This window comes from Heterodontus francisci, chromosome 7, assembly GCF_036365525.1.
Source record: "Heterodontus francisci isolate sHetFra1 chromosome 7, sHetFra1.hap1, whole genome shotgun sequence".
NCBI lineage: Eukaryota > Metazoa > Chordata > Chondrichthyes > Heterodontiformes > Heterodontidae > Heterodontus > Heterodontus francisci.
In genome coordinates, this window is record NC_090377.1 from 136346239 (window position 1) to 136372903 (window position 26665).

At 47.4% G+C, this 26665-nt stretch overlaps 1 protein-coding gene across 1 annotated transcript; it reads right to left on the bottom strand.

Moving 5' to 3' along the window:
- Positions 1-2040: 2040 nt before the first annotated feature.
- Positions 2041-14603, bottom strand: adprh (ADP-ribosylarginine hydrolase). Its single transcript, XM_068036229.1, has 3 exons — positions 14212-14603; positions 6077-6437; positions 2041-4571 (listed from the first exon to the last, which is right to left on the bottom strand). The coding sequence occupies exons 1-3, from the start codon at positions 14525-14527 to the stop codon at positions 4172-4174; spliced, it is 1077 nt and encodes a 358-aa protein (XP_067892330.1). The 5' UTR covers positions 14528-14603; the 3' UTR covers positions 2041-4171.
- Positions 14604-26665: the final 12062 nt, after the last annotated feature.

Sequence of the window (26665 nt, forward strand, 5' to 3'; positions counted from 1 at the left end):
CATAAGCTGTATTAAGTATTATTAGGGTTTATCAATATTTGTAAGGTTTACTAATAGTAGTAAGATTTATTAGTATTGGCAAAGCTTTACTAACATTGGTAAGTTCCATTAGACGCACAGTGTGCAGATTACAAGCTGATTGCGGAGATTAGAGTTTGGTGAGTGGCAAGTTCGGTGACACGGGAGGAGGTGCTCCATTTTTCTTTTTTTTAACACTTTTTAACCCTCCAGTATTTGGTTCCTGCTTTGGTGCAGTGAAAGGAGCTGTTTGGTGAGTACCTGGTAAGCTATTGTACTTATAATAGTCTGTAAAGTTAAGGTATGGCAGGTCAGCTTGGCCGAGTGGAATGTACAGCCTGTGGCACGTGGGAAGTCATGTGTCCTCAACAAACATATCTGCAGGAAGTGTCACCGGATGCAGAAGCTTGAGATCCGGTTTTCGGAACTCGAGCGGCGGCTGGAGTCACTGTTGTGCATCTGTGAGGTAGAGGACTATGTGGATAGCACGTTTAGGGAGGTGATCACACCGCACGTTAGGAGTATGCAGGCAGAGAGGGAATGGGTGACCACCAGACAGTCGAAGAGAACCAGGCAGGTAGTGCAGGAGTCCCCTATGATCTCACTTGCTAATCGGTTTCCATTTTGGATATTGATGAGGGTGATGGTTCCTCAGAGGAGTGCAGTCAGAGCCAAGTTTGTGGCACCACAGTAGCTCAGCTGCATAGGAGGGGAGGAAGAGGATTGGAAGAGCAGTAGTGATAGGGGATTCGTTAGTTAGAGGAACAGACAGGCCTTTCTGCAGCACCAAATGTGACTCCAAGATGGTGTGTTGCCTCCTTGGTGTCAGGGTCAAGGATGTCACGGAGAGGCTGCAGGACATTCTTCTGGGGGAGGGTGGACAGGCTGAGGTCATGGCCCACATTGGTACCAATGACGTAGGTAAGAAGGGGGATGAAAGCAGATTTTAGGGCTCTAGAAAGATTAAAAAACAGGACCTCAAAAGCAGTAATCTCAGGATTACTCCCAGTCCCAAGTGAGCATAGGAATAGCAGAATTGAGTGATTGAACACATGGCTGGAGAACTGGTGTAGGAGGGAGGGCATTAGATTTCTGAGACATTAGGACCAGTTCTGGGGCAAGTGGGACCTGTACAAGGATTGCATCTTAGCAGGACTGGGACGAATATCCTTGCAGGGAGATTTGCTAGTGCTGTTGGGGAGGGTTTAAACTAAATTGTCAGGGGGAATGAGAACCTGAGAGGGAGCTCAGATTGGAGGGAAACAAAACTGGTAACTTGTCTGGGGTGTGGAAACCAGGAGCAAGTATTAGAGAGCAAAAGCACTGAATATTGGGGGAAACAGATAAGACAAGAGTAGGGAATAGTACGTTATTAGGTGGGGTCAGAGTAAGGGAGAAAGTAATAAAGTCTGAATCAGGATTAATGTGCATGTATGTGAATGCATGGAGTGTGGTTAATAAGACTGGTGAGGTACAGGTGCAGATTGCCATGTGGAAATTTGATTATGTGGCTATAATAGAGAACTGGTTCAAAGAAGGGCAGGACTGGGTGTTAAATATTCCTGGATACAAGGTGGATACAAAGGGAAAAAAGGGGGAGGAACAGTATTTACTAAGGAGAGCACTGCAGTGCTGGAGAAAAAGGATGTCCCAGAGGGGTTACGGACAGAATTAATTTGGCTGGAGCTAAGGACTAAAAAAGGTACAGTCACATTGCTCGGTGTTGTCTATAGGCCACCAGCTAGTGGGAAGGTCACGGAGGAACAAATTTGCAAGGAAATTACAGAGAGGTGCAAAAATTATGGGTAGTTTTAATGGGGGACTTTAATTATCCAAACATAGACTGGGATAATAACAGTGTAAAGGGCAGTGAGGGGCAAGACTTCCTAGAGTGTGTTCAGGAAAATTTTCTACAACAGTATGTTGCAGTCCAACGAGAAAGGAAGCACTGCTAGACCTGGTTCTTGGGAATGAGGTGGGTCAAGTGGATCAAGTATCAGTAGGAGAGCATTTAGGGGACAGTGATCATTGTATCATAAGGTTTAGGCTGACTATGGAAAAGGACAAAGAGCAATCCTGGGTGAGAATAATTAACTGGGGGGGGGGAAGGCTAACTTCAATGGGCAAGAATGGAGCTGGGGTGAATAAATTGGAGTCAAAAGTTGGCAGGAAAACCGGTAGATGAACAATGGGCTACCTTCAAAGAGATAGTTCGGCCATAGTCAAGGTATATTCCCTCGAAGGGGAAAAGTAAACAAATCCAGAGGTCCCTGGATGACAAAAGAAGTAGAGATTAAGACAAAGAAGAAAAAGAGTGCATATGACAGATGCAAGGTAGAAAATACAATTGAGAACCAGGCTGAATATAGAAGGTCCGGAGGGGAAGTGAAAAAGCAAATAACAGAAGCAAAGAGAGAGCATGAGAGGTGACTGGCAACTAGCATTAAAGGAAATCCCAAAGTTTTCGATTGGCATATAAATAGTAAAAGGGTGGTAAAAGGACAAGTGGGGCCAATTAGAGACCAGAAAGGGGATTTACACATGGAGGCAGAGGGCATAGCTGAGGTATTAAATTAATACTTTGCATCTTTACCAAGGAAGAAGATACAACCCAGGCAATGTTGAAAGAGGAGGTAAGTCAGATATTACAGGGGCTTAAAATTGATAAAGAGGAAGTATCAGATAGGCTGTCTGAACTTAAAGTCGATAAAGCACCAGGGCTGGATGACATGCATCCAAGGATACTGAGGGAAGTGAGGGTGGAAATCACAGAGGCACTGGCCATAATATTTCAGTCTTTCTTAGACTGGTGGTGCCCAAGGACTGGAGAATTGCAAACGTTACACGCTTGTTCAAAAAAGGGTGTAAAGATAAGCCCAGCAACTACAGGGCAATCAGTTTAACTTCGGTGGTGGAAAAAATTCCAGAAAAGATAATTCGGGACAAAATCAATAGTCACATGAACAAATGTGAGTTAATTAAGGAAAGCCAGCATGGATTTCTTAAGGGCAAATCATGGTTAACTAACTTGATGGAGTTTTTTGAGGAGGTAACAGAGAGGGTCGACGAGGGCAATGCTGTTGATGTGATGTACATGGACTTTCAAAAGGCATTTGATACAGTGCCACACAACAGACATGTGTGCAAACTTGTAGCTGACGGAATAAAAGGGATGGTAGCAACATGGATACAAAACTGGCTCAGTGACAGGAAACAAAAAGTAGTGTTTAATGGATGTTTTTCGGGCTGGAGGAAGGGTTGTAGTGCAGTTCCCCAGGGATCACTGTTGGAACCCCGATATATATTAATGACCTAGACCTTGGTGTACAGGGCACAATTTCAAAGCTTGCAGATGATACGAGACTTGGAAGCATTGTGAACTGTAAGGAGGATAGTGTAGAACTGCAAAAGGACATAGACAAGTCAGTGGAATGGGCAGACAGGTGCCAGATGAAGTTCAATGCAGAGAAATGTGAGGTGATTCATTTTGGTAGGAAGAACATGGAGACACAATATAAAATAAAGGGAAAAATTCTAAAGTGGGTGCAGGAGCAGAGGAATCCAAGTGTACATGTGCATAAGTCAATGAAGGTAGCAGGACAGGTTGAGAGAGCAGTTAATAATGCATACAGTATCCTGGGCTTTATTAATAGGGGCATAGAGTACAAGAGCAAGGAAGTTATGTTGAACTTGTATAAGACATTTGTTCGGCCTCAGCTGGAGTATTGCGTCCAATTCTGGACGCCGTATTTGAGGAAAGAAGTGAGGGTAAGAAAAGCAAAAATGACATGAGGAAAAACTTTTTCATGCAGCGAGTGGTTAAGGTCTGGAATGCGCTGCCCGAGAGTGTGGTGGAGGCAGGTTCAATTGAAGCATTCAAAAGAGAATTGGACTGTTATATGAAAAGGAAGAATGTGCAGGGTTTTGGGGAGAAGGCAAGGGAATGGAACTGAGGGAGTTGCTCTTTTAGACAGCCAGTGCGGACATGATGGGCCAAATGGCCTCCTGCACTGAAACAATTCTGTGATTTTGTGAACACTCCATCGTATCATAAGGCTTTGATTAGTCATGAAAAAGAGCAAGGAACAATCTAAAGCAGAACTTCTAAATCACATTCCAGAGCATGGCATTTCATCTGATCCTTATTTGATGGTTAAGAACTTGGATGGCTTAAATAGAACAATTTCTCTGCTACCGATTGCAACCTGCTCCGATATTCCAGACCTTTGTAGTTGGATACGGGAACCTGGTCAAATCCATACATCGCACCCCACCAAGCTGCAGCTATAGCACCAGTAGAATCGTTATCACCTCCATGGAAAACCGCCCTGTTACAGAGCTTTTCCCAGGAATTGCCAGACCCCAGGATGGCATCATAAGCTATCATGGGGGCATCATGCCCACTGGACCCACCCCAGCCTGAGAAGCTGACAGAGGTGTAGAATTTGTCACGCTCAGTCACATCATATTGCTTGGGGAAAGTTGGCTTGGATACCCCATCCAGAATACCTCTCGCCTGAAGGTATTTCATCCATTGGTCTTCAAAGTAGGACCTGAAATAAAAAGCCAAGTTATTCAACATGATGGACTTTTTTCCCCTCATATTCCACATCACAAAACTGACTTGCACTGAAGTAGCACCTTTCACAACCTCAGGATGTCCCAAAATGCTTCACATTTTTGAAGTGTTGTTCTATTGTGATGTAGGAAAAGTGGCAGCCATTTTGTGGACAGATTGGTCCCATAATCTGCAACAGTAGATAATTTTTTTTTTAAAGTGTCGCTGATTGGGGGGATAATGGCCAGGGCACTGGGGAGAATGTCCCAGCTCTTATTTGAAACAGTACCGTGGCATCTTTTATGTTAACTCGAGAGTGAGCAGATGGCACATCTCATCCAAAAGACCACATGTTCAACAGTGCAACTCAGTACTGCACTAGAGTGCTCATAAACAGATCTTGACTTCTGACTTGCTACTAAATGAACTACACTGACACTTAAATATCAAAATGGTCCACTCATAATTGCTTCTTATATTTCAGAGGAACTTTTTTTTATGTCATTGCAGTAAAAAAAAAAGCTGCAACATATTTCCTATAGAACAAAAATCTCAATCTAGTTTCCCAAGTATTAGTCGTTACATCATTTTGCAAACCGTGTACAGCTAGTGAGTGGTTTTCCAGTCATCCCAGAGTGCCAAGATTAGAGATGACCTTCATTGGCACACGGAAGATATTAAAACTACGCCATGCATTTCCTCCATAATACTTGTACATGGCTGCCATTGTACATATTTTCTGGAAATTTGTGTCACACTTGCACCTCATAGGCTCAGATATGACATTCATAAATTATTGATAAATCACAACTAAACACACAGCCACACTGCTCCCTAAGACAACTTCCCAGCACTGGCTTGCTGTTCCCATAGCACAGCTGGATAATGGGATAACTGCCCTCTGTTGTTGTGATCTATTTGCAAAACTGAACACAATATCCAGTAAGTGAAATACAGTGACTTATTACGTATGCAACCCAGTAGCTTCACAGAAAAATCCAATAAGGTAAAATACAATTAATCATTTTTGTGGTGGTTGAGGAAAATAATTGGTCATTAGGCTGGGGAGCTCCCATGCTCTTCAATGTTAAAAATATCCATTAGAATTATTCGATCAGTTGAATCATCAAGCCAGGTCAACAGGGGCCTTGGCAAAACATCTCATTCAAAGGACAACACCTGTAAAAAGCTGACATCCCACCATGTCAGCTTAGATTGCGAGCTTGAATCAATTATCTACTGACCCAGGTTGTTACATCCAGTCCAAACTTGCACAAGGAGCAGTTGGCCTTCATATAAAGGATGAGCATATTTTTTGCAGTTCAACTATATTTGCCAGGCAAGTCCAGTCATTCCAGAGACATGATGCAACAAGTGGGAGGTAGGCAGCCATATCAGGAGGTATGCAAACACAATTAAAAAGGCAAACATCAGTTTAAAGACTCACAGGGTAAATGCCGTTACAAATGGAAAATGAACAAAGCAAGATTTGGCACATACCATTCAAACAGGTTTTGAGCAGTGTACTGCTCAGCTCTTTCTACATAGCTCTTTGCTTTCTTCAACACCTCCATCAGGCCCTTTCCCCAGCTCACTACAGGTTTCTCATTCACAGCATATGCCGTGAACAATGCTGCAGCCAACGAGCCCAGGTAACCAGTGGGGTGGTGGTGAGTCATTCGGCCGCTTTCGACAGCTACTTCAATCAGCTTCTCCAACTCATCGGGATGGGGGAATCGCAGTCCGATACACATGGCCCGCATTGCAGCACCACATCCACCCCCTTTAGGATTGAAAGGTATCTTCCACCCAACAGGATGATCTGGTTTCAGTAAACTGACAGAATTGACGCACGTTAAACCTGGCAAAAACATAGTAGATATTGTGCATAATATTAGCCAATCCATGACCAGAAAAATTAACTACCTTCAAATAAATGAGATCACTTACCCCAAACACAAATAGAAAGGTAACTATTATCATCTATCATCTCCCAGTTATGCACCATTACTTTACCAAACTGAGCAACTTGCTCAAACCGACCCTAAAAATAAAGGTCCCAAAGCAAATCCAAATTTTCAAGACTGCAGACATGAAAATATTGCCCGTCACTGCATACTATGCAAATGTTTTTAAAGGCACCTTCACTTTCATGGAAAAACATCATTCTTGCCCCTATAGAACAGCACATTCTCTGATTAGCACCATAGAATAAATTACATATAAAATATAAGAATCATGCAATTATTACAGCCAAGGAGGCCTTTTGGCCCACCGTGTCCATACTGGCTCTATGCAAGAGCACCTGACTTAGTCCCACTTGCCTGCCTTTTCCCCATAGCCCTACAAGTTTATCTCTTCAAATAATTATCTATGCCTCGATTGAACCTGCCTCCATCATACTCTCAGGCAGTGCATTCCAGATCCGATACATTCACTACATAAAAAAAGGTTTTTTTATCATGTCACTGTTGTTTCTTTTGCCAATCACCTTAAATCAGTGCCCTCTGGTTCTCACTTCTTCCATCAAAAGGAACAGTTTCTCCTTATCTACTCTGCCCAGACCCTTCTTGATTTTGAACACCTTTAGAGTCAGAGTCGTACAGCAAAGAAACAGGCCCTTCGGCCCACCGCACCCATGCCGACCATAATGCCTATCCATACTAATCCCACCTGCCTGCATTAATTCCATATCCCTCTATGCCTTGCTCATTCAAGTACCTGTCCAGATGCCTCTTAAATGTTGCTACTGTTCCTGCCTCCACCACCTCATTCCAGATACCCAATATTCTTTGTGTGAAAGATTTACCCCTTTGATCCCCTTTAAACCTCCTCCCTCTCACCTTAAATCTATGCCCTCTAGTTTAAGTCACCCCTACCATGGGAAACAGACTCTGGCTATCTACCCTATCGATGCCTCTCATAATTTTATATACCTCTATCATGTCCCCTCTCAGCCTCCTTCGCTCCAGGGAAAATAGACCCAGCCTATCCAATCTCTCTTCACAACTCAAGCCCTCCAAACCAGGCAACATCCTTGTGAATCTTTTCTGCAACCTCTCTAGCTTAATCACATCTTTCCTGTAGTGCGGCGACCAGAACTGCACACAGTACTCCAAATGCGGCCTAACCAAAGTTACGTACAACTGTAACATGACGTCCCAACTCTTGAACTCAATGCCTCGGCCGATGAAGGCAAGCATGCCATACCCCTTCTTCACCACCCTGTCTACCTGTGTTGTCACTTTCAGGGAACTATGTACTTGCACCCCAAGGTCTCTCTGCTCAACAACTCTCCCCAGGGCCCTGCCATTCACTGTATATGTCCTGCCCTGGTTCAACTTCCCAAAATGCATCACTTCGTACTTGTCTGCGTTAAATTCCATTTGCCAATCCCTTGCCTACTTTCCCAGTTTAACTATATCCTGTTGTAACCTTAGACAACCTTCTTCACTGTCCACTATACCACCAATTTTGGTGTCATCTGCAAACTTACTAATCATGCACCCTACATTCACACCCAAGTCATTAATATATATGATAAACAACAGAGGGCCCAGCAACGATCCCTGTGGCACACCACTGGTCAGCGGCCTCCAATCTGAAAAACAGCCCTCCACTATCACCCTCTGCCTCCTATCACCAAGCCAATTTTGTATCCAGTTGGCTAGCTCACCCTGGATCCCATGTGTTCAAACCTTCTGGACCAGCCTACCATGCAGGACCTTGTCAAAAGCCTTGCTAAAGTCTATGTAGACAACATTTATCGCCCTGCTCTCGTCAATCCTCTTGGACACCTCCTCAAAAAACTCAATCAAATGCGTGAGACATGATTTCCCACGCACAAAGCCATGCTGACTATCCTTAATCAGACCTTGCCTTTCCAAATGCATATAAATGCTGTCTCTCAGAATGCCTTCCAATAACTTTCCCACCACTGATGTGAGGCTCACCGGCCTGTAGATCACTGGCTTATCCCTGCTGCCCTTCTTAAATAAAGGAGCAACATTAGCTTTCCACCAGTCTTCCGGTACCTCACCTTATAGAATCTTTTAGTATTCTCCTTTATCTTATCTCCCAGGGAAATCTCATGGCCCGTTTTCGCCCTCCTAATTTCCTTCTTAAGTGTACTCCGATATCCCCTATACTCCTCGAGGGACTTGCTTGATCCCAGCTGCCTTTACCTGACATATGCCTCCTTCTTTGTCCTAACCAGACCCTCAATATCCCTCATCAACCAAGGTTCCCTAAACTTGCCAGCCTTGCCCTTCCATCTAACAGGAACATGCCGGCCCTGAACTCTTCCTATCTCACTTTTAAAAGCCTCCCATTTGCCAGATGCCCCTTGACCTGTAAACAGCCTCTCCCATTCAACTTTTGAGAGTTCCTGTCTGATGCCATCGAAATTAGCCTTTCCCCAATTTAGGACTTCAACTTGAGGACCAGTCCTCTCCTTTTCCATAACAATCTTGAAGCTAGTAGAGTTATGGTCACTGGTCCCAAAGTGCTCCCCCACTGACACATCTACCACCTGTCCAGCCTCATTTCCGAAGAGGAGGTCGAGTGTAGCCCCTTCTCTAGGAGGGCCATCCACATATTGCTTCAGAAAACTAACCTGGACACACTTAACAAGTTCTTCCCCATCTGATCCCTTAGTACTAAGGCAGTCCCAGTCAATATTAGGGAAGTTAAAACCACCTATTACAACCTTATAATTCCTACACCTATCTGTGATTTCCCTACATATATGCTCCTCCAATTCCCTCTGACTATTGGGGGGCCTATAGTATAATCCCATCAAATTGATCAACCCTTTCTTATTTCTAAGTTCTACCCATATGGCATCACTGGACGTTCCCCCCGGGATATCCTCTCTAAGTACTGCCGTGATGTCCTCTCTCATCAATAGTGCACTCCTGATTTTGATTTGATTTAGAGATACAGCACTGAAACAGGCCCTTCGGCCCACCGAGTCTGTGCCGACCATTAACCACCCATTTATACTAATCCTACACTAATCCCATAATCCTACCACATCCTCACCTGTCCCTATATTCCCCTACCACCTACCTATACTAGGGGTAATTTATAATGGTCAACTTACCTATCAACCTGCAAGTCTTTTGCTGTGGGAGGAAACCGGAGCACCCGGAGGAAACCCACGCAGACACAGGGAGAACTTGCAAACTCCACACAGGCAGTACCCAGAATTGAACCCGGGTCGCTGGAGCTGTGAGGTGCTAACCACTGCGCCTCCCTCTGTCACACCGGAAGGATCGGTACCCCGGAACATTGAGCTGCCAGTCCTGCCCATCCCTCAACCATGTTTCCGTAATAGCTATAATATCACAATACCATGTACCGATCCATGCTCTGAATTCATCTGCCTTACCTGTAAGGCTTCTTACATTGAAGTAAATGCAGTTTAGCCTATCAGACCTTCCACGCTCCCTGTCCTGCCCCTGCCCGGCCTGCCTACTTGACTTACTGCTTTAACCTCTACATTTGCCTCAACTATCTCATCGGAGAGACGACTACTTTGGGTCCCACCCCCGCTGCAAGACTAGTTTAAACTCTCCCGAGTAGTACTAGCAAACCTCCCCGCAAGGATATAGGTCCCCTTCCAGTTCAGTAGCAACCCGTCCCTCTTGTGCAGGTCACCTCTGCACCAGAAGAGATCCCAATGATCCAAGTAGCTGAAGCCCTCCCGCCTACAACAGCTCTTCAGCCACACCCTCACTAGCACGTGCCACAGGGAGCAATCCTGAGATTAAAACCCTAGAGGTCCTGCTTTTTAACCTTCTGCCTAACTCCCTATATTTACTTTGCAAGACCTCATCTCTCTTCCTGCCTATGTCGTTCGTACCAATATGAACCACGACCTCTGGCTGCTCACCCTCCCATTTCAGAATGTCCTGCAGCCGCTCTGAGACATCCTTGACCCTCGCACCAGGGAGGCAACGTACCATCCTGGAGTCTCGTTTGCGACCACAGAAACACCTACCTGCACCCCTTACGATAGAATCCCCTATCACTATAGCTCTTCTTTTCCCTTTTCCTCCCTTGCTGTGTAGTAGAGCCCTCCGTGGTGCCACGAACTTGGCTGTTGCTACTTTCCCCTGTTTGGTCAAACCCCCAACAGTATCCAAAGCAGTATATCTGTTTGAGAGGGGAATGGCCACAGGAGACTCCTGCAATACCTACCTGTGCCTACTACTCCGTCTGGCGGTCACCCATCCCTTTTCTGCCTGTGCAGCCATTACCTGCGGTGTGACCACCTCACTAAATGTGCTATATACGACGTCCTCAACATCACAGATGTTCCACATGGCGCTCTCCCCTTTCCACCATGCTGACAGGCTCCTGTGTTACCTGGAGCTCTGTCCTTTCCACCATGCTGACAAACTCCTGTGTGACCTGGAGCTCTGCCCTTTCCACTACACTGACAGGCTCCTGTATACCTGGAGCTCTGCCCTTTCCACCACACTGACAGGCTCCTGTATACCTGGAGCTCTGCCCTTTCCACCATACTGACAGGCTCCTGTATACCTGGAGCTCTGCCCTTTCCACCATACTGACAGGCTCCTGTATACCTGGAGCTCTGCCCTTTCCACCATGCTGACAGGCTTCTGTGTTACCTGGAGCTCTGCCCTTTCCACCATACTGACAAGCTCCTGTATACCTGGAGCTCTGCCCTTTCCACCATACTGACAGGCTCCTGTATACCTGGAGCTCTGCCCTTTCCACCATACTGACAAGCTCCTGTGTTACCTGGAGCTCTGCCCTTTCCACCATACTGACAGGCTCCTGTATACCTGGAGCTCTGCCCTTTCCACCATACTGACAAGCTCCTGTATACCTGGAGCTCTGCCCTTTCCACCATACTGACAGGCTCCTGTATACCTGGAGCTCTGCCCTTTCCACCATACTGACAAGCTCCTGTATACCTGGAGCTCTGCCCTTTCCACCATACTGACAAGCTCCTGTATACCTGGAGCTCTGCCCTTTCCACCATACTGACAAGCTCCTGTATACCTGGAGCTCTGCCCTTTCCACCATACTGACAAGCTCCTGTATACCTGGAGCTCTGCCCTTTCCACCATACTGACAGGCTCCTGTATACCTGGAGCTCTGCCCTTCCCACCATACTGACAGGCTCCTGTATACCTGGAGCTCTGCCCTTTCCACCATACTGACAGGCTCCTGTATACCTGGAGCTCTGCCCTTTCCACCATACTGACAAGCTCCTGTATACCTGGAGCTCTGCCCTTTCCACCATACTGACAAGCTCCTGTATACCTGGAGCTCTGCCCTTTCCACCATACTGACAGGCTCCTGTATACCTGGAGCTCTGCCCTTTCCACCATACTGACAAGCTCCTGTATACCTGGCGCTCTGCCCTTTCCACCATACTGACAAGCTCCTGTATACCTGGAGCTCTGCCCTTTCCACCATACTGACAAGCTCCTGTATACCTGGAGCTCTGCCCTTTCCACCATACTGACAAACTCCTGTATACCTGGAGCTCTGCCCTTTCCACCATACTGACAGGCTCCTGTATACCTGGAGCTCTGCCCTTTCCACCATACTGACAAACTCCTGTATACCTGGAGCTCTCCCCTTCCCACCATACTGACAAGCTCCTGTGTTACCTGGAGCTCTGCCCTTTCCACCATACTGACAAACTCCTGTATACCTCGAGCTCTGCCCTTTCCACCATACTGACAGGCTCCTGTATACCTGGAGCTCTGCCCTTTCCACCATACTGACAAGCTCCTGCATACCTGGAGCTCTGCCCTTTCCACCATACTGACAGACTCCTGTGTTACCTGGAGCCCTGCCCTTTCCACCATACTGACAGACTCCTGTGTTACCTGGAGCTCTGCCCTTTCCACCATACTGACAAGCTCCTGCATACCTGGAGCTCTGCCCTTTCCACCATACTGACAGACTCCTGTGTTACCTGGAGCTCTGCCCTTTCCATCATACTGACAAGCTCCTGTATACCTGGAGCTCTGCCCTTTCCACCATACTGACAAGCTCCTGTATACCTGGAGCTCTGCCCTTTCCACCATACTGACAGGCTCCTGTATACCTGGCGCTCTGCCCTTTCCACCATACTGACAAGCTCCTGTATACCTGGAGCTCTGCCCTTTCCACCATACTGACAGGCTCCTGTATACCTGGAGCTCTGCCCTTTCCACCATACCGACAAGCTCCTGTGTACCTGGAGCTCTGCCCTTTCCACCATACTGACAGGCTCCTGTATACCTGGAGCTCTGCCCTTTCCACCATACTGACAAGCTCCTGTATACCTGGAGCTCTGCCCTTTCCACCATACTGACAGGCTCCTGTATACCTGGAGCTCTGCCCTTCCCACCATACTGACAGGCTCCTGTATACCTGGAGCTCTGCCCTTTCCACCATACTGACAAGCTCCTGTATACCTGGAGCTCTGCCCTTTCCACCATACTGACAAACTCTTGTATACCTGGAGCTCTGCCCTTTCCACCATACTGACAGGCTCCTGTATACCTGGAGCTCTGCCCTTCCCACCATACTGACAGGCTCCTGTACACCTGGAGCTCTGCCCTTTCCACCATACTGACAAGCTCCTGTATACCTGGAGCTCTGCCCTTCCCACCATACTGACAGGCTCCTGTATACCTGGAGCTCTGCCCTTTCCACCATACTGACAAGCTCCTGTATACCTGGAGCTCTGCCCTTTCCACCATACTGACAAGCTCCTGTATACCTGGAGCTCTGCCCTTTCCACCATCCTGACAAGCCCCTGTATACCTGGAGCTCTGTCCTTTCCACCATACTGACAAACTCCTGTATACCTGGAGCTCTGTCCTTTCCACCATACTGACAAACTCCTGTATACCTGGAGCTCTGCCCTTTCCACCATACTGACAAACTCCTGTATACCTGGAGCTCTGCCCTTTCCACCATACTGACAGGCTCCTGTATACCTGGAGCTCTGCCCTTTCCACCATACTGACAGGCTCCTGTATACCTGGAGCTCTGCCCTTTCCACCATACTGACAAGCTCCTGTATACCTGGAGCTCTGCCCTTTCCACCATACTGACAAGCTCCTGTATACCTAGAGCTCTGCCCTTCCCACCATACTGACAAGCTCCTGTATACCTGGAGCTCTGCCCTTTCCACCATCCTGACAAGCTCCTGTATACCTGGAGCTCTGCCCTTTCCACCATACTGACAGGCTCCTGTATACCTGGAGCTCTGCCCTTTCCACCATCCTGACAAGCCCCTGTATACCTGGAGCTCTGTCCTTTCCACCATACTGACAAACTCCTGTATACCTGGAGCTCTGCCCTTTCCACCATACTGACAAGCTCCTGTATACCTGGAGCTCTGCCCTTTCCACCATACTGACAAGCTCCTGTATTCCTGGAGCTCTGCCCTTTCCACCATACTGACAAGCTCCTGTATACCTGGAGCTCTGCCCTTTCCACCATACTGACAAACTCCTGTATACCTGGAGCTCTGCCCTTTCCACCATACTGACAAGCTCCTGTATACCTGGAGCTCTGCCCTTTCCACCATACTGACAAACTCCTGTATACCTGGAGCTCTGCCCTTTCCACCATACTGACAAGCTCCTGTTTACCTGGCGCTCTGCCATTCATGTCCATCATGCTCTGCTTGTATTCCCGGGCCAGCCGACAGTACAATTGCTCCAGATTTTCCTCGGGCCCTTCGGCCGCCGCCAGGGCCTGAGCAGTGGCAAGGTGCATCACCGTATCATCGCTCACCATCCAGCCGGACACATCAATTTTGCTGAGGCCGCCCAGCTTCCGGCACTCGGCGTGGATCTGCGGGCCGCTTCTGCAGAACTCCCAGTTGCCGTTTTTGTAACCGAGCGCGTCCCCCGCCCCGCTCAGCACCATCGACGCCACATAATGGTTCAGCAACCGTGCCGCCATCACTCAACCTCCCAAATCAACCGCCCTGGGTCATGAACCACAAGACCTGCCCCAACGACCCGAATCACAGGCCCCGCCCCGAGGATCCGAATCACAGGCCCCGCCCCCAGGAACCGAATCACAGGCCCCGCCCCGAGGACCCGAAACACAGGCCCCGCCCCGAGAACCCGAATCACAGGCCCCGCCCCGAGGACCCGAATCACAGGCCCCGCCCCCAGGAACCGAATCACAGGCCCCGCCCCGAGAACCCGAATCACAGGCCCCGCCCCGAGGACTCGAATCACAGGCCCCGCCCCGAGAACCCGAATCACAGGCCCTGCCCCGAGGACCCGAAACACAGGCCCCGCCCCGAGAACCGAATCACAGGCCCCGCCCCGAATCACAGGCCCCGCCCCGAGATTCCGAATCACAGGCCCCGCCCCGAGGACCCGAATCACAGGCCCCGCCCCGAGAACCCGAATCACAGGCCCCGCCCCGAGAACTCGAATCACAGGCCCCGCCCCGAGAACCCGAATCACAGGCCCCGCCCCGAATCACAGGCCCCGCCCCGACAACCCGAATCACAGGCCCCGCCCCGAATCACAGGCCCCGCCCCGAGATTCCGAATCACAGGCCCCGCCCCGAGGACCCGAACCAAACGATCATCATGACCAGGGCGGGTGCGGCAATTTGGCCCTTTCCAGTGTTTTCTTTCCCAGCAACAATGGATGGGAAACAGCAAACGGCCATCAAAGCTCCTTCCATGGCTGAAACCTCCGATATCCTCACTGGCAGCCCTGGGGCTGAGGCAGCTGTATTCAAGGCCTCACGCCAGTCGTTTGCAGGGTCAGTACAGAGGGAGTGCTGCACTGTTGGATGGGCAGTACTGAAGGAGTACTGCAGAGTTAGAGGGTCTGTACTAAAGGAGTGCTGCACTATTGAAGCGTCTTTACTGTAGGAGTGCTGCACTGTCAGAAGGTCATTACTGAGGGAGTGCTGTACTGTCAGAGGGTTAGTACTGAGGGACTGCTGCACTGTTGGATGGTCAGTACAGAGGGAGTGCTGCACTGTGGGAGAGTCAGAACTGAGGGAGTGCAACACTGTTGAAGGGTTGGTATAGAGGGAGTGCTGCACTGTTGGAGGGTCATTATTGAGGTAGTGCTGCACTGTGGGAGGCTCAGAACTGGGAGTGCTGCACTGTCAGATGGTCAGTACAAAGAACAGTACAGCACAGGAACAGGCCATTCGGCCCTCCAAGCCTGCGCCTATCTTGATGCCTGCCTAAACTAACACCTTCTGCACTTCAGGGGCCCATATCCCTCTATTCCCTTCCTATTCATGTATTTGTCAAGATGTCTCTTAAACGTCGTATCTGCTTCCACCATCTCCCCTGGCAGCAAGTTCCAGGCACTCACCACCCTCTGTGTAAAAAACTTGCCTCGCACATCCCCTCTAAACTTTGCCCCTCGCACCTTAAACCTAAGTCCCCTGGTAACTGACTCTTCCACCCTGGGAAAAAGCTTCTGACTATCCACTCTGTCCATGCTGCTCATAACTTTGTAAATCTCTATCATGTCGCCCCTCCACCTCTGTCGTTCCAGTGAAAACAATCTGAGTTTTTCCAACCTCTCCTCAAAGCTAATGCCCTCCAGACCAGGCAACATCCTGGTAAACCTCTTCTGTACCCTCTCCAAAGCCTCCACGTCCTTCTGGTAGTGTGGCGACCAGAATTGCACGCAATATTCTAAGTGTGGCCTAACTAAGGTTCTGTACAGCTGCAACATGACTTGCCAATTTTTATACTCTATGCCCCGACCGATGAAGGCAAGCATGCCGTATGCCTTCTTGACTACCTTATCCACCTGCGTTGCCACTTTCAGTGACCTGTGGACCTGTACGCGCAGATCTCTCTGCCTGTCAATACTCCTAAGGGTTCTGCCATTTACTGTATACCTCCCACCTGCATTAGACCTTCCAAAATGCATTACCTCACATTTGTCTGGATTAAACTCCATCTGCCATTTCTCCGCCCAAGTCTCCAACCGATCTATATCCTGCTGTATCCTCTGACAATCCTCATCATTATCCGCAACTCCACCAACCTTTGTATCGTCCGCAAACTTACTAGAACAAAGAACAAAGAAAATTACAGCACAGGAACAGGCCCTTCGGCCCTCCAAGCCTACGCCGATCCAAATCCTCTATCTAAACCTGTCGCCTATTTTCTAAGGGTCTGTATCTCTTTACTTCCTGCCCATTCATGTATCTGTCTAGATACATCTTAAAAGACGCTATCGTGCCCGCGTCTACCACCTCCGCTGGCAATGCGTTCCATGCACCCACCACCCTCTGCGTAAAGAACTTTCCACGCACATCCCCCCTAAAATTTTCCCCTTTCACTTTGAACTCGTGTCCACTTGTAATTGAATCCCCCACTCTGGGAAAAAGCTTCTTGCTATCCACCCTGTCTATACCTCTCATGATTTTGTACACCTCAATCAGGTCCCCCCTCAACCTCCGTCTTTCTAATGAAAATAATCCTAATCTACTCAACCTCTCTTCATAGCTAGCGCCCTCCATACCAGGCAACATCCTGGTGAACCTCCTCTGCACCCTCTCCAAAGCATCCACATCCTTTTGGTAATGTGGCGACCAGAACTGCACGCAGTATTCCAAATGTGGCCGAACCAAAGTCCTATACAACTGTAACATGACCTGCCAACTCTTGTACTCAATACCCCATCCGATGAAGGAAAGCATGCCGTATGCCTTCTTGACCACTCTATTGACCTGCGTTGCCACCTTCAGGGAACAATGGACCTGAACACCCAAATCTCTCTGTACATCAATTTGCCCCAGGACTTTTCCATTTACTGTATAGTTCACTCTTGAATTGGATCTTCCAAAATGCATCACCTCGCATTTGCCCTGATTGAACTCCATCTGCCATTTCTCTGCCCAACTCTCCAGTCTATCTATATTCTGCTGTATTCTCTGACAGTCCCCCTCAGTATCTACTACTCCAGCAATCTTAGTGTCGTCTGCAAACTTGCTAATCAGACCACCTATACTTTCCTCCAAATCATTTATGTATATCACAAACAACAGTGGTCCCAGCACGGATCCCTGTGGAACACCACTGGTCACACGTCTCCATTTTGAGAAACTCCCTTCCACTGCTACTCTCTGTCTCCTGTTGCCCAGCCAGTTCTTTATCCATCTAGCTAGTACACCTTGGACCCCATGCGCCTTCACTTTCTCCATCAGCCTACCATGGGGAACCTTATCAAACGCCTTACTGAAGTCCATGTATATGACATCTACAGCCCTTCCCTCATCAATCAACTTTGTCACTTCCTCAAAGAATTCTATTAAGTTGGTAAGACATGACCTTCCCTGCACAAAACCATGTTGTCTATCACTGATAAGCCCATTTTCTTCCAAATGGGAATAGATCCTATCCCTCAGTATCTTCTCCAGCAGCTTCCCTACCACTGACGTCTGGCTCACCGGTCTATAATTACCTGGATTTTCCCTGATACCCTTCTTAAGCAAGGGGACAACATTAGCAATTCTCCAGTCCTCCGGGACCTCACCCATGTTTAAGGATGTTGCAAAGATATCTGTTGAGGCCCCAGCTATTTCCTCTCTTGCTTCCCTCAGTAACCTGGGATAGATCCCATCCGGACCTGGGGACTTGTCCACCTTAATGCCTTTTAAAATACCCAACACTTCCTCCCTCCTTATGCCGACTTGACCTAGAGTAATCAAACATCTGTCCCTAACCTCAACATCCGTCATGTCCCTCTCCTCGGTGAATACCGATGCAAAGTACTCGTTTAGAATCTCACCCATTTTCTCTGACTCCACGCATAACTTTCCTCCTTTGTCCTTGAGTGGGCCAATCCTTTCTCTAGTTACCCTCTTGCTCCTTATATATGAATAAAAGGCTTTGGGATTTTCCTTAACCCTGTTTGCTAAAGATATTTCATGACCCCTTTTAGCCCTCTTAATTCCTCGTTTCAGATTGCGCCTACAATCCCGATATTCTTTCAAAGCTTCGTCTTTCTTCAGCCGCCTAGACCTTATGTATGCTTCCTTTTTCCTCTTAGCTAGTCTCACAATTTCACCTGTTCACATGGTTCCCTAATCTTGCCTTTTCTATCCCTCATTTTCACAGGAACATGTCTCTGCTGCACGCTAATCAACCTCTCTTTAAAAGCCTCCCACATATCAAATGTGGATTTATCTTCAAACAGCTGCTCCCAATCTACATTCCCCAGCTCCTGCCGAATTTTGGTATAGTTGGCCTTCCCCCAATTTAGCACTCTTCCTTTAGGACCACTCTCCTCTTTGTCCATGAGTATTCTAAAACTTACGGAATTGTGATCACTATTCCCAAAGTAGTCCCCTACTGAAACTTCAACCACCTGGCCGGGCTCATTCCCCACACCAGGTCCAATATGGCCCCTCCCCAAGTTGGACTATTTACATACCGCTCTAGAAAACCCCCCTGGATGCTCCTTATAAATTCTGCTCCATCTAGACCTCTAACACGAAGTGAATCCCAGTCAATGTTGGGAAAATTAAAATCTCCTATCACCACCACCCTGTTGCTCCTACATCTTTCCATAATCTGTTTACATATTTGTACCTCTATCTCACGCTCGCTGTTGGGAGGCCTGTAGTACAGCCCCAACATTGTTACCGCACCCTTCCTATTTCTGAGTTCTGCCCATATTACCTCACAGCTCGAGTCCTCCATAGTGCCTTCCTTCAGCACAGCTGTGATATCCTCTTTGACCAGTAATGCAACTCCTCCACCCCTTTTACCTCCCTCTCTATCCCGTCTGAAGCATCGGTATCCTGGGATATTTAGTTGCCAATCATGCCCTTCCCTTAACCAAGTCTCAGTAATAGCAATAACATCATACTCCCAGGTACTAATCCAAGCCCTAAGTTCATCTGCCTTACCTACTACACTTCTTGCATTAAAACAAATACACCTCAGACCACTAGTGCCTTTGCTTTCATCCTCTGCTCCCTGCCTACTCTTTCCCTTAGTCACGCTGACTTCATTATCTAGTTTCTTACAGGCTTTAGTTACTACCTCCTTACTCTCCACTAACCTCATTTGGTTCCCATCCCCCTGCCACATTAGTTTAAACCCTCCCCAACGGCGTTAGCAAAAGCACCCCCAAGGACATTGGTTCCAGTCCTGCCCAGGTGTAGACCGTCCAATTTGTAATAGTCCCACCTCCCCCAGAACCGGTCCCAATGTCCCAAAAATCTGAACCCCTCCCTCCTGCACCATCTCTCAAGCCACGCATTCATCCTGACTATTCTTTCATTTCTACTCTGACTATCACGTGGCACTGGTAGCAATCCTGAGATTACTACCTCTGAGGTCCTACTTTTTAACTTGGCTCCTAACTCCCTAAATTCTGCTTGTAGGACCTCATCCCGTTTTTTACCTATATCATTGGTGCCTATGTGCACAACGACAACTGGCTGTTTACCCTCCCCCTTCAGAATGTTCTGCAGCCGATCTGAGACATCCCTGACCCGTGCACCTGGGAGGCAACATACCATTCGGGAGTCTCGTTTTCGACCACAGAACCGCCTATCTACTCCCCTTACAATTGAATCCCCTATGACTATAGCCCTTCCACTCTTTTTCCCGCACTTCTGAACAGCAGAGCCAGCCACGGTGCCATGAACCTGGCTACTGCTGCCTTCCCCTGGTGAGCCATCTCCCTCAACAGTATCCAAAACGGTATACCTGTTGTGGTGGGAGATGACCGCAGGGGACACCTGCGCCGCCTTCCTGCTCTTTCTCTGCCTTTTGGTCACCCATTCCCTTTCTCCCTCAGCAATCCTAATCTGCGGTGTGACCAATTCGCTAAACGTGCTATTCACTACCTCCTCAGCATCGCGGATGCTCCAAAGTGAGTCCATCCGCAGCTCCAGAGCCGTCATGCGGTCTAACAAGAGCTGCAGCTGGACACACTTCCCGCACGTGAAGGAGTCAGGGACATCAGCCGTGTCCCTGAGCTCCCACATTGCGCAAGAGGAGCATGTCACGGGTCTGAGATCTCCTGCCATTTTTAATCTTAAGCTTAAACTTAGTTAAATGAAAAAGGAACGAAAAGTTTTTAACGTTAAAAAAAAAAGAGAAATAGAAAAAGCCTTACCTTATCTACACACCACCGAATCCTTGAGGCTGTGGGCCATCAGCAGCAGCAGAATTGTACTCAACCACAACCTGTCACCTCATGGCCCAGCATATCCCCCACTCTACCATTACCATCAAGCTGGGGAACAACCCTGGTTCAATGAAGAGTGCAGGAGGGCATGCCAGGAACAGCATCAGGCACACGTCAAAATGAGGTGTCAACCTGGTGGAGCTACAACCCAGGACTACTTGCATGCCAAACAGTGTAAGCAGCATGCAGTAGACAGAGCTAAGCGATCCCATAACCAATGGATTACATCTAAGCTCTGCAGTCCTGCCATATCCAGTCATGAATGGTGGTGGACAATTAAACAACTAACTGGAAGAGGAGGCTCCACAAATATCCCCATCCTCAATGATGGGGGAGCCCAGCACATCAGTGCGAAAGATAAGGCTGAAGCATTTGCAACAACCGTCAGCCAGAAGTGCCGAGTTGATGATCCAGCTCGGCCTCCTCCTGAAGTCCCCAGCATCACATGTGCTAGTCTTCGGCCAATTCGATTCACTCCGTGTGATATCAAGAAACGACTGAAGGCACTGGATACTGCAAAGGCTGTGAGCCCTGACAACATTCCAGCAATCGTACTGAAGACTTGAGCTCCAGAACTTGCTGCATCCCTAGCCAAGCTGTGCCAGTACAGCTACAACAATGGCATCTACCCCGCAAGGTGAAAAATTGCCTCGGAATGTGTACACAAAAAGCAAGACAAATCCAACCCGTCCACTTATCGCCCCATCAGTCTACTCTCAATCATCAGTAAAGTAATGGATGGTGTCGTCAACAGTGCTATCAAGCAGCACTTGCTTAGCAATAACCTGCTCACTGACGCTCAGTTTGGGTTGCGCCAGGCCACTCAGCTCCTAACCTCATTATAGCCTTGGTTCAAAGATGGACAAAAGAGCTGAACTGGTGAGGTGAGAGTCACTGTCCTTGACATCAAGGCAGCATTTGACCGAGTTTGGCATCAAGGAGCCCTAGCAAAACTGAGGTCAATGGGAATCAGGGGGGAAACCCTCCGCTGGCTGGAGTCATACCTAGCACAAGGAAGATGACTGTGGTTGTTGGAGGTCAATCATCTCAGCTCCAGGACATCACTGCAGGAGTTCCTCAGGGTAGTTTCCTAGGCCCAACCATCTTGAGCTGCTTCATCAATGACCTTCCTTCAATCATAAGGTAGGGATGTTCGCGGATGATTGCACAACACCATTTGTGACTCCTCAGATACTAAAGCAGTCCGTGTAGAAATGCAGCAAGACCTGGACAATATCCAGGCTTGGGCTGATAAGTGGCAAGTAACATTTGAGCCACACAAGTGCCGGGCAATGACCATCTCCAACAAGAGAGAATCTAACCATCTCCCCTTGACATTCAACGGCATTACCATCGCTGAATCCCCCACTATCAACATCCTAGGGGTTACCATTGACCAGAACCTGAACTGCAGCAGCCATATAAATACCGTGGCTACAAGAGCAGGTCAGAGGCTAGGAAGCCTGCAGTGAGTAACTCGCCTCCTGCCCCCCCAAAGCCTGTCCACCATCTACAAGGCACAAATCAGGAGTGTGATGGAATACTCTCCACTTGCCTAGATGAGTGCAGCTCCAACAACATTCAAGAAGCTCAACACCATCCAGGACAAAGCAGCCTGCTTGATTGGCACCCCATCCACAAACATTCACCACCAACGCACAGTGGCAGCATCTACAGGATGCACTGCAGCAACACACCAAGGCTCCTTAGGCAACACCTTCCAAACCTGCGATCTCTCCCACCTAGAAGGACAAGGGCAGCAGATACATGGGAACACCACCACCTGCAAATCCCCCTCCAAGCCACACACCATCCTGACGGAACTATATCGCCATTCCTTCACTGTCACTGGGTCAAAATCCTGGCACTCCCTTTCTAACAGCATTGTGGGTGTACCTACCCCACATGGACTGCAGCGGTTCAAGACGGCAGCTCACCACCACCTTCTCAAGGGCAATTAGGGATGGGCAATAACTGCTGTCCTGGCCAGCGACGCCCACATCCCATGAATGAATAAAAAGAAAATGGAGACGAGCAAGGAAAAATCTAAAGTAGGACTTCGAAATTGGAAGATGACTAACTTCAGGGGGATGAGAAGTGATCTAGCCAAGATAAAAAGAAACCAAAGAATGGCAGGAAAATCTGCAACGGAACAATGGATGATCTTTAAGAAGGCGCAGTTTCAGGTATAAGGTAGGTATATTCCAACAAAGGCAGATGGTAGAGGAACCAAAAACAGGGCTCTTTGGATGACCAAAAGATTATGATGATACAAAAAAGAGACTGTATGATGCATGTCAGGTGAATTCTGCAAGTGAGAACCAGGCCAAATACAAGACGTTTAGAGAGGAGGTGAAGAGGAAAATAAAATTGGCAAGGAGAGAATATGAGAATTGAATGGCAGTCAAAAGAAAAGGGTGGAAGATTATTAGGTTGCTAAAATTCACTAAACAGCATACTAACTGTCAGCATCTAGCTATTACCAACGAACAAATGATTTGTTAATATAAACTAACATTTAGCCTTATTCGAAACCTTCTTTGTAGTATGGTAAAGTGGAAAACTTAGGAAATAGGGCACAATACAGACAAGATGTCAAGGCAGAGGGATTCTGGGAGATTATGTCAGGTTTTAAAATGCTTACATGCAGCAAAAAGTGTTAGACCGTGAGAACAGACAGTGCTGCATAGTTTTGTCTCAGTGAGATAAGGCATCCTCGGGAAAGTACAAGCATTGACATAAGGTGGTTAATCCAAAGACTTTTCTATGTATTAATTGCGTAAATGAAAAGATTGGCACCATCACAAAATGATCCTTCTTCAGAACTAGTTCCGAAGAAGGGTCACTGACCTGAAACATTAACTCTGCTTCTCTCTCCACAGATGTTGCCAGACCTGCTGAGTATTTCCAGCATTTCTTGTTTTTATTTCAGATTTCCAGCATCCGCAGTAGTTTGCTTTTACAAAATGATCCTTGATTGGTTAAGGAAAGCGTCCTTTAATTCAAGACTGACCACTGATTGGTATGAGGGGAGGGTTACCTGTAAAGCTGCCAGAATAAGTTAGCGTGTGACTTTGCCACTACGCGGCAGAGAATTTGAACAACAACAAGAAACTACGAGAGAGAGTCGTGTGCTCTGCCGTCCAGCCATTAATACGGGTAGTATCTGTGTTAGACTGTTAATCACTGCCTGAGTTTTTTACTAATCATTTATCTGGGAACTTAACAAACTTGTCTTTACCTTTATCCTTTATCTCAATAAAGTCAACTCACAACAAGTTTTGTGCTGCCAAGTCTGTTCCCACCTTAGAAGGGGGTATATAAAACCCCCCTATCTTATCAAAAATCTTACAAGGGAACCCAAAATTCTTTTACCAACATGTAAGTAGTAAGCAGGTCGTAAGCAGGTGGAGTGGGGCCTATTAGGGACAAAGAGGATAATATATGCTTCGAGGCACAGGGCAAGGCTCGAATACTTAATGAGCAATTTTTATTGGTTTTTACTAAGGAAGAGGAATCTAATAAAATATCAGTAGAAGTGGAGAGAGTAGAGGCAACAGATAGGGTAAAAATTGAGAGGGAGAAAGTACTGGAATGGCTGGCTGTGCCTAGGTTAGGTACGTCACCTGGTCCAGATAGTTTGCATCCCAGGTTGCTAAAGCAAGTGGGGGTGGCGATAGAAGAAGGGCTTTCCATAATCTTCCCCAGAGAATTGGAGAGTGACAAATGTGACACCCTTGTTCAAAAAAGAGTGGAAGGACAGTCCTAGTAACCACAATATCAAATCTTCATGATCCTCTCAAAATGTCCGAACTATGTCCAGGACCATGGATTGAAGTCAGTGTTATTTTCACAGATTTGTCGACTACAGCAGATTCCCAATTGTGGAATCTATTATATCAACTTCAACGAAAGATGTCATCCCAAAGCTTGACCAGATCTTTGCCTTGTTTGGAATCCCCCAAACAGTAATAAGCGACAATGGACCCCATTCAACAGCAATGAGTTCAGTAAATTCACAAACTACCTCCGGTTCACTCATCATAAAATCACATCCCATTGTACAGCTATAGGTGGGAACAGGTCATGGAAGCAAGAGCTATATCACTTTCTTCATAATTACAGAGTGACACCTCACTTGACTACTGGTAAACCTCCAGCTACACTCATCTTTACACTTCCTACGAGCACACATCTACCCTGTGGAGCTAATGATCAACATGCACACGAACACGATCGAGAACCAAAGTATTGAATGAAGGTAAATGCAGCGCAAAACATGACATTTAGAGCTACCTAAGTGAGGCATCAGGGTGATTTGGACAAGTTGAGTGAGTGGGCTAATGCATGGCAGATGCAGTATAATGTGGATAAATGTGAAGTTATCCACTTTAGTAGCAAAAACAGGAAGGCAGATTATTATCTGAATGACTATAAACCGAGAGAGGGGAATATGCAGCGAGAACTGGGAGTTCTTGTACACCAGTCGCTGAAGGTAAGCATGCAGGTGCAACAGGTGGTAAAAAAGGCAAATGGTATGTTGGCGTTCATAGCGAGAGGATTCGAGTACAGAAGCAGGAATGTCTTGCTGCAATTATACAGGGCCTTGGTGAGGCCACACCTGGAATATTGTGTGTAGTTTTGGTCTCTTTATCTGAGGCAGGACGTTCTTGCCATAGAGGGAGTGCAGCGAAGGTTTACCAGACTGATTCCTGGGATGGTGGGACTGACGCATGAGGAGAGATTGAGTCGGTTAGGAATATATTCGCTGGAGTTCAGAAGAGTGAGGGGGGAATCTCATAGAAGCCTATAAAATTCTAACAGGAATTGACAGGGTAGATGCAGGAAGGATGTTCCCGATGGTGGGGGAGTCCAGAACCAGGGGTCATAGTCTAAGGATACGGGTAAACCTTTCAGGATGAGGAGAAATTTCTTCACCCAGATAGTGGTGAGCTTGTGGAATTCGCTGCCACAGAAAGCAGCTAAGGCCAAAACATTGAATGTTTTCAAAAAGGAGTTAGATATAGCTCTTGGGTCTAAAGGGATCAAAGGGTATGGGGCGAAAGTCGGAACAGGTTACTGAGTTGGATGATCAGCCATGATCATAATGAATGGCGGAGCAGACTCGAAGGGCCAAATGGCCTACTCCTGCTCCTATTTTCTATGTTTCTATGTAAGCCAGGAGATGCATACAGGAGAGCTTTTTGAGCCAGTACGTAGAATATCCTACAAGAGAAGGGGCAGTACTGGACCTAATCCTAGGGAATGAAGCCAGACAAGTGGTAGAAGTATCAATGGGGGAGCATTTCGGGGATAGTGACCATAACTCTGTAAGATTTAAGGTAGTTATGGAAAAGTACAAAGATGGACCAGAAATAAAGGTACTGAATTGGGGGAAGGCCGATTTCAATATGGTAAAACAGGATCTGACCAAAGTGGACTGGGAGCAGCTACTTGTAGGAAAGTCTACATCAGACCAGTGGGAGTCATTCAAAGAAGAAATAGTGAGAGTTCAGAGCCAAGGTGAAGGGTAGGACCAACAAGTCCAGGGAACCCTGGATGTCAAGGATTGTGTCAGGAAGAAAAGGAGGCTTATGGCAGATTCAGAGCGCTGAAAACTAGCGGAGGCACTAGAGGAGTATAGAAAGTGTAGCGGGGGTACTTATAAAAGTAATTAGGAGAGCGAAGAGGGGACATGAAAAAACACTGGCGGGTAAGATAAAGGAAAATCCGAAGGCGTTTTATAAGTATATTAAGGGCAACAGGATAACCAGGGAAAGAGTAGGGTCCATTGGGGACCAAAGTGGCAATCTGTGTGTGGAGCCGGAGGACATAGGTGAGGTTTTAAATGATTACTTTTCATCTGTGTTCACTATGGAGAAGGACGATGTAG